The sequence below is a fragment of the Montipora foliosa genome, chromosome 2, assembly GCF_036669935.1.
Source record: "Montipora foliosa isolate CH-2021 chromosome 2, ASM3666993v2, whole genome shotgun sequence".
NCBI lineage: Eukaryota > Metazoa > Cnidaria > Anthozoa > Scleractinia > Acroporidae > Montipora > Montipora foliosa.
Window position 1 is genome coordinate 47,215,102 of NC_090870.1, and position 8,784 is coordinate 47,223,885.

At 37.1% G+C, this 8,784-nt stretch overlaps 2 protein-coding genes across 2 annotated transcripts in view; one reads left to right on the forward strand and one right to left on the reverse strand.

Annotated features, from left to right (window-relative positions):
• LOC137993305 (vesicle-associated membrane protein 8-like) overlaps positions 1 to 5,007 on the reverse strand; it is an 18,249-nt gene extending 13,242 nt beyond the window's left edge. Inside the window, exons 1-3 of the mRNA XM_068839058.1 lie at positions 4,733 to 5,007; positions 3,191 to 3,234; positions 583 to 749 (exon numbers count right to left, since the gene is read on the reverse strand). Of these exons, the coding sequence (XP_068695159.1) occupies positions 583 to 749; positions 3,191 to 3,234; positions 4,733 to 4,795 (274 nt within the window). The 5' untranslated portion in view covers positions 4,796 to 5,007. The remainder of the gene's footprint in view (positions 1 to 582; positions 750 to 3,190; positions 3,235 to 4,732) is intronic.
• Positions 5,008 to 5,128: 121 nt separating this feature from the next.
• Positions 5,129 to 8,519, forward strand: LOC137990877 (polyisoprenoid diphosphate/phosphate phosphohydrolase PLPP6-like). Its single transcript, XM_068835983.1, has one exon. It carries the CDS (start codon positions 5,332 to 5,334, stop codon positions 6,043 to 6,045), a length of 714 nt encoding a protein of 237 aa, XP_068692084.1. The 5' UTR covers positions 5,129 to 5,331; the 3' UTR covers positions 6,046 to 8,519.
• The last annotated feature ends 265 nt before the right edge of the window (positions 8,520 to 8,784 follow it).

Consider the following 8,784-nt stretch of genomic DNA (forward strand, 5'->3'; position numbering starts at 1 on the left):
TGAAAATCCGTATTGTTTACTGGGTTTGCTGCAACAAACCACGATGATCTGCCATGCCAATCATCATGATCTAAAGTTCAGTAGTCAAGTGTGCCAAGCTCAAACCTCCTACACAAACAGTGAATCTGATTAGAACTATACTATAAATACATGTGTATAATATAACAAATATTTTTTTATCAATTAACTTTGTTGAAATCGTTGGTCATCAAAAAAGTGCACCTCTGCAGCATGCATTGATCAGTTACTCTAAACAGTGTGAACAAACTATATTACATTGTAGTATAATTACATAGGAGATTATTGAAAAATTCTCTACACTGATTGGTTGCACTTGAGGTGATTACTACATAATAATCCCCTGAGCAGTTTTCTTCAAAATGGCAGCAAGTGGTTTTGTTGAGGTGAAAGACAAAGAAGTTGATTGTTTTAATTAAAGAAAATGCATATTTTTCAAATAATTACAGGTACCTACATGTATGTAATTATCCTAATAAAAACCCTGACTTTGTCTCGGTTTTTATTCAATGATATTCACCTTGCCATCAGTGAATATTAATAATAATAACTGTTAAATTTTACCAGACTTGTCCTGTAAGTCCTCTAACTTTGTTCCTCTGTCAAGTACTTTGGATATGTTGTTCTGCATTATTCCCATGACACCCTTTATTTCAGATTTTACTTTAGATATCCCATCCTTCATTGAAGGTTGTGGTTTTATGTGATTGAATCCGTCTGGTGCTGCAAATCTAAGAACAAACAATGCAACAATCATGAATACAGTGCATGTTTTAATGCTACAAGTACATGTAAGTTGAGGGAAAAGTATCAATGTGTCATCAATGTGTAATTGTCAAGTAAAATCAATATCCAGTGCATGACTGAAGGGCTGCAATATTGTTATCAAATAAAATTTATGCCTGACAAAATGTTGTTTTAATTCACAGTCTACTAGAAAACGAAAAAAAACCAAAATACTGGGATGTTAGCTTCACAATTTAGTGTTTTAATCTGGATCCATATGTATATAATATGCCACCCTGGGGCTTCCATTCTCCAGTGGGTGTAAAACCCATGTCACTTTTGATGGGTCACTCATTGCAGGTCATTTTACATGTACCTTTTGGAAAGTAACCCAAGACCCTCAATTTAGCTAACCCTAAGCCTAAACTTGGTTTTTAGGCAGGCCTGTGTTTTAGACCCTGCCTCCATTCTCCTATTTTCATCAATTTGCCAACTTGAGCTGTTCCAACTCCCATTTTGCGATTGCCCTGATTAAGTATTTGTCACTTTCACAACTCTCTGCCCTGAAAAAATCTCACCTCGCACAACTGTTGCTACTGTACACACAGTGGTTGTAAAGACCATGAAAATGGCTAACAACCACAAGAAATAATAATAATAATAATAATAATAATAATAATAATAATAATAATAATAACAATAATAATAATAATAATAATACAAGAAGACCAAAGTTGCTTTGAAGGAAACTGTAGAAAAGCAGAATACGCAGGCTGTGAGGGAAGAGAGGTGGCAAGGAAAGCTACACACAAGTAGGTGGGAGGATGAAAGTCTGAGTAAAGCAGGCTGCTTTGCTTGGCTTAAGGACTGGACGTTGTGTCCGTCTAACACCATTGCAGGAGTGATCGAGCTCTACGAGCAACTATTGCCAACACGAATATATTACAGTCACAAGGTGCGAGCCCGACCAGCTACTGAAGTGGCATGTAGGCTATGCAGTAGATCAGCAGAAACAGTTCAGCATATTCTAGCTGGATGTCCCACCTTGGCCCAGAACAAGTACTGGGAAAGGCACAATAACGCCTTGAAGATCCTGTTCTTCGAGATCCTGAAGGACGCAAACCTTATTGACAAAGTCCCACCATGGTTCTCCCAAGTAAAACCCAAACCGGTATATGAAAACGACCAGTTTCAAGCCTACTGGGATGTCCCGCTCTATGCTGAGCACACCGAGGTGAGAGCAAACAGAATCAATGCCCGTTTTATCGACCACCAACAGGAGAAGGTGATAGCACTAGAGATGAGCTGTCCATGGATTGATAACCGAACAAGTAAGGAAGAGGAGAAGACAGCCAAGTATGCCCCCCTAAGATGGGAGATAAAGCGACAGTACATGTACCCTGGGTACGATGTGCAACAATACAACATCATTATTGACGTGCTAGGTGGATGGTCCACAGACATGGAGGAGGGAATGAGGAATTTACTCGGGTCAAGAGTGAGAACTGAAGGAGTCCTGCTAAAGATGCAGAAATCGGTCTTATGAAGCTCTCTTAATATTGCCCGCACTTTTAAAGATATCACATAAACTTTACGAGCAATATAACACAAATTTCATTTCAGCAAAGGATATTATTGTCAAAAAAAAAAAAAGTATTATTATTATTTTTTTTTTATTATTATTCTTTTTTCTTTTTAAATTTTAGCAGTCACTTCTTTTATATTTTCACATAGTTTAATAGATTTAAGTGGATAATACTTTTAGAAAGATATTTGTAAATAGGACTTGAACATGGTATTTTTAAGGAGCTCCTGGGTTACGATTAACGCCCCAGGTAGCTTTTAGGTATTGACATTCAAAAGTTTCAAACTGTCATAATAATGAGCTTTATTTAACCAGGGAGCACCTTCAGCAATCTGTTCTCCCAGGTGTCCCTGAACTAAAACTAAGCAATCTAACCAGTAAAAAAATGTTTACTTAATAATATACCCTACATTAATTAAATACACTCGTGACTTTGTGACACCAGACGATGTATAGCTAAAACAATTTACCAAATTTATGTATAGCAATAGCAAACTTGTGCTCCATTAGGTATGCAATGTCCATTCCATTCATTGTCATCCAAATGAATGTTGTACACATGTAGCTTTACTGGTTGAACAAAATTAGTATATACTAAGACAGTGGATAGCATTGAAGGTGTGTTCTGATTGGCTACTCAAAAATCCTTTGCTGTTCACCTTACAGGAATAAATGAGTTAAAATCATCTTTATGTCGTATATCACCTCACTGTTTTAGTACTATATAGTGGTTAGCAGTGGTGGATACTAGGTGTGGATATTAGTGGATATTTACCTCGCTGCTTCGAGGCTTGGTAAATATCCACCACTAGCCACTTCCACTTCGGTTAATAGTTGCTAATTTTAGTTACTGGTCCTTACATGTTAGAGCCATCATCTTCATCTGAATCATCAAGTAAGCTGACCTGCCATAGGACAAAAAACAAACATATAAAAAGTATACAACAACGGGACGATCATAATTATTGTTGTAATTATTACTTTCTTCTCTATATAGATCACTTACCTGTTGGCTTCAAAATTATGAATGTGCATTAATTATGAAAATATATTTTTTATTTATTAGTTTGGGTTAAGAACTGTAACACAGGGCTTGAAATGGCGACCAATTCAGTCAAAGAAATTACAGAATTTTTTTGTTTCTTGCCGTGAATTTTCTTTCCATCTGAACATAGCGTGATTGTAGAGCCACTTACCTGTGATGGTATGTGCGCAACTCCATTCCTTCAATATGATTTGCCATTTTCAGCAGTTTCTTTACACACAGGTATTGTGGAGGCATATTTTGCTTTGCTAAACCGCTGACAATCCAATGATTTTGCGACTAAAATTTGCGAATTTGCAACTAAATTTTTGTAGACTTGTCACAAAACTGCAACTGGATTTTTTCATGCCCTATAATGTTATTATTATTGTATAGAGGATATTACATGGCCGCAGGGGGATGTGAATTACACTGCATGCAGTGAAGATGTGATTTTTTAGTAAAAGGAATTTAATCCATTTTAGACCTTATTCATAAATGGCGGTCACATTTATAATTCTTTTGTCCAAGTGCAAATTAGCCTACCAAGCCTCATTTTAGAGCAAGAATTCTTTTCAATTCACTGTATGGTATCGAGGCTTGGTAGGCTAATTTGCACTTGGACAAAAGAATTATAAATGTGACCGCCATTTATGAATAAGGTCTATGGAATTGGAATGTTTGCTATATTCTACAGTTTCATTGGTTTCAATATGCTCCCTTGGGATGTGTAAGTGATATGGTGTGATTTCATTGCCTTCAACAGAAAATGAAGTATACGCGTATGTCGCAACATTGCACATCTATAAAACAACAACACTCATGTTGCTGGAGTACTCTGTAATGATTGTACACTGTAAATCGATGATCATATCGTTGAAGAGCGAAGGACATGTACTTTCCTCACAGGATTCCCTTGTGTTAGAAGCTGAAACACAAAGAAATGCTTTCTTGTCCACAAAAGTCAGGATCCCCCCCATCATGAAGAATGTCAAGGCTATTTGTGCCAACCAACAAGCTTAGCCTAAATGCACAAAAAACCTATTCTGTTGCATGGAATTATACACTTTTTCTTTTGGAAAACCTACTTTCATTGTTTCGCCTAATCCCAAAACAAAGGCTTTTAGTAACCATAAAAGTACAATTACAAGTACGTTTACGTGAAAGAGGTTCAATCAATGATTATCAGAAATACATGTAATACTATAGTAACCAGGAAAATGGGTGAAAGGGTTTGATTAAACCCTTAGACAAAATAAAGACAAAACTATGAAATCTTTTTTTAAGTTCAATGCATCGTACTTTCGTTTCGTCTGTTAGGCCTGCCGTTCAATTCAGGTACATCAAAGGGAAACTACCCAAATGATAGCAATACCTACCCTTTCAGACGGCCTTGCTGAAGTTCTGTCGTCTCCGTTGACTCTGCTAAACTTTGGAGGCATGCTGCTTGGTTAATAACCTATGTAAATAAGGCGATCGATCCGGCACATCACTTTTAACCGTGATCAAAGTTAACACGTGGCAATGTTTATTATTTTCCACAGAAGGGATTAGAAAACGGTCTATGCGAGTCTGTAATGGATAAGGTAAGTTATTTCTGCTCTTCTGTTCTCAAAAAGGACGATTACAAACATTTGCAACCAGAAAAACTAGGTAACCACCCTATGCTGAGACATTCTTTTCCAGGGGTAGAGTGAGTGATCAGCCAACGTTTTATTAAAATTAGTTTACCGCTCCATGTTCAGCCTTGTGCGTCGCTATTGTATTTTTATGAAGATTATCATTTTAAAATGTTTTGAGCACTTTGTTCTCTGCTTTATAAACGACCTGAAAGTTCAAGAGGTTCTCGCCTACTCAGTGGGGACCTCCAAGGGACCATCAGAGAACCTGTGCGGGCATGCGTTCAACACGTTGCAATAAGAATTCGCCACGAAGAAAGTCGTAGTTCCCTGGCCCTGCTTTTTTGCCATATTCGAAGATGGATTTTGCAAGAGATGGTCTAAAGAGCGAGGACAATACGGGTCATCGACGAAAGAAAGTGACCGGCTTTAATGAAGACCTCTCAAAACCCAAGAACAAGGGCAATATTCCGGTGACCTTTTTCGCAAGTTTTCTACATTTGGTTGATTGTCTCTACCGTTTTGATATCTTTTTGTCCAATAAATTGAGCGTCTGTGCCGATAAGAACTCTGGCTCGTGGAGGACTCTTATGGTAATTCTAGAATATACAGGACACGGGATTCCTTGGACAGCAGCAGCACTCTTTGTTATCTTTGCATTTTCGGACACTGCTGAACAAGAATTTGCTTGCAATTTATTGCTTGCTTTATCTATGGATTTAGCCATAGTAAGCTGCTTAAAAGCTGTTGTGCGACGAGAAAGACCCGTAAACAATGTCAAAGATATGTTTGCAACAGTGTCAGTGGATCATTACTCATTTCCCTCAGGCCATTCTAGCAGATCTGCAATGGTAGCTGGGTTATTTGCCGTGTTCTTGGCCGCAAAGGTCTGGAGCCTTTTCATCGGCTGTTGGGCAGTGTGCGTGTCAGCATCACGTGTGATACTTGGCAGACATCATTTGAGTGACGTGCTGTGTGGTGTTGTGATTGGCTTACTACAGAGCTGGGTCATTTGTGCATTGTGGATACCATACACATCTTGGCAGCAATTGTCAACGCTTTTGCCTTTCTAGAGTTCACCAAGAGACCAGTAATATTCTTTATTGTAAGTTACCATGCTATCAACATCAAGGGATAAATAGACCAATTTCGATATATTAAAATTCAGTCCGAAACAAAAGGCATCATCTCGAGGCTTTGGGGAATAAACTCATACAAGTCCTTATATTTATTCCCCAGGGCCTCGAGATGCTGCCTTTTGTTTTGGACTGAATTTTAATATATCGAAATTGGTCTATTATTGTGAGGACAATGTTTGTCATCGGTCAGAATTTTGAGGATTACATTGACTGAGAATAGTGATTTCCTTTTTTGAATGTTCCCACTCAGACACTCAGACAGACTGGAAACAGTTTTCTTAACTAGATGTCATGTGAGCTGCCTCTGTGTCTTCATTGGAGTTTGTTTAAGACATCATAATTTTTACTCCCAAAACCAATCTATAATTCTTTAGTTTATTGAATTGATTTTCTGTGCATAGAGCAAAGGGGTATTCACATGCACATAAGACTGGGACAAACTCAGGCTGGCATGAGTTTGTATCGGCCTCCATACATTTCTTTTTTTGCGTTTACATCAGACTGGCCTGGCAATGAATTCAGACCAGACTGTCTGACTTTGTCTCTGTTGCTGGCCGAGATGAGAGACTGCTATGGGTCTGAGTCCAGACCATTGTCATCTAGATGACAACAAATCTCAGACTTTTATTATTATTATTATTATTATTTTCATATAAAGAACATTTATTTGTGACACTGCTTACAAAATACATTACAAAATTTACTTACACTACTAACATTACCAATTTCCAATACTTATTACAATGTTAATAATTATTTATTTACACGCAGATAAAAAGGTAAGTACGTTCTAACACCTTAAACAGTTACTTTTACAACACAACACAAAACTTAACTTAAAAAGGAAAATTCTCCGTCCATTTGTTATAAAATGTCGATAGGTTATTGTTCTTAGTATAAATGTATTTTTCTGTTTGGTATTTGATCTTAAGCTTAGATTTGAAACCTTCAATACACGGAAGTAAGGGTTTCCTTCTGCAGTCCCATAGATAAAGTTTACCAATTAATATTAAATAGTTAAGTAAGGGACATGACGATGAATCTATGCTACCAATTATGATATCCTGTAAATTAAGGACTTTGTTCTGTTTTGTTATTGAAAAGGCGCTGCTTGCTCGCAATCTTTCCAGAATAAATTCTAGAGTGTGGACAATCGAAGAGAAAGTGGTGTAATGTTTCAGGTTCTGTGTTGCAAAAAGTGCATTTATCTTGCTCAGTATAGCCAATTTTATATAATTTTGTGTTTGTATAAAGTATTGAATTTAAGACCTTGTCACATAACAAATCTCAGACTGGTGTCGTTGCGAATGTGGACCCCCAGCAGATCTCCCCAGCAGATTTAGTCCACCTTCATGGATTTGGACCCCCCATTATAGCTTATGTGACTGTTTATCCAGGCAGAGTTAGATTTTAGATTGGACATAACCATAAAGCATAAATCTTTGCGAAAAAGACTTCGATATCTACCGGTAAGTTAATTTTCAGTAAAGGTTGTTTAAAGCATCCGTGGTGGCATTTCGTAAAGTAGATGCAAATTTTAACTTCTTTCTGACAGAAGATTGCCGTATTTACGCGTTTATAGTACACACCCCAATTTTGGACTGCATTTTGAAAAAAAAAATGTTCAAGCGGAAAACAGAGAAATTGTTCATGCAAAACTAGCGTGAAAAAGATTCATTTTCTGGACAAGATAATTTGTTCCCGCAACTTACAACAGTAAAGTAAATAAGCCTATGTAAATTGTTTACAAACTGAAACCTTTGTGTAAACTCTGGTAAATCACCCACTAGGAACTCATTGAATTGTCTTAACCTAAGAAGGAGAAGCAAAGTCACTTAAAAGTTGCTTAATGCATGCACTGTGGCGTTTTAATAAAACATTGTGTATTCATAGTTCTTGTTCTTCCGTTTGATGGTTTGAATGGGAGGCACTTTCACAAAGGGTTGCCACTTTGTGAAGTAACACCACTTGGTGGAAAAACGCATTGATAGAAGTTTACTTGAATACAAGATTTTTCATTTTTCTGTAACTAAACTTTTCCATTCATGAATTCTCATATTAATTTTCAAAGACTTGAGTTTCAGAAAAGGTTTTTTGACAACTAAAAGCAATTTACAAGGGAATTTTATTACCTTCAGCAAAAGAATGCTTATTTTTAGGGGGGATCCAAATCTGCGGATGTGGATATTTACCTCGCCGCCACTTTAAGTCTTAGGTGAATAGTTGCTAATTATCCACTAACTCAGTTAAATTCTGTCAGTTTCCTTTAAAAGGTATAAACAGTCCAAGGGTCTAAAAACGAGGGAATTCCACAAAAAATAATACAAAACGGTGTATTTGCTTTTAAGAAAGAGCGGGGCATTTGGTTGAAAGTCTGAGTCCAGGTATGGTTATCCACCTTTTGAACAACTAGCGCCGGACTGTCAAGTTGGGTTTTTCCTCTGATCTATAGCATGGTCAAGAAAGCTTAATATTGTTTGGATCATGGGCTCCAAGTCCCCGCTTTCAGAATTAATTTTTTCTACTCTCAACGATTCATGGTTATCTTCTTGAAAGAACAACACCTTCTGTTCGCACAGACCAACAAAAACGAAATGGCACGCATTAGACAAGATACCAAAATAAAACGGTTTTGAATTACGTACCGAACGAAGCAGCAGCTGTAAAATAAAC

Excerpts from the sequence above, each read along its gene's own strand:
- LOC137990877 (XM_068835983.1), top strand. The coding sequence starts at position 5,332 with ATGGATTTTGCAAGAGATGGTCTAAAGAGCGAGGACAATACGGGTCAT.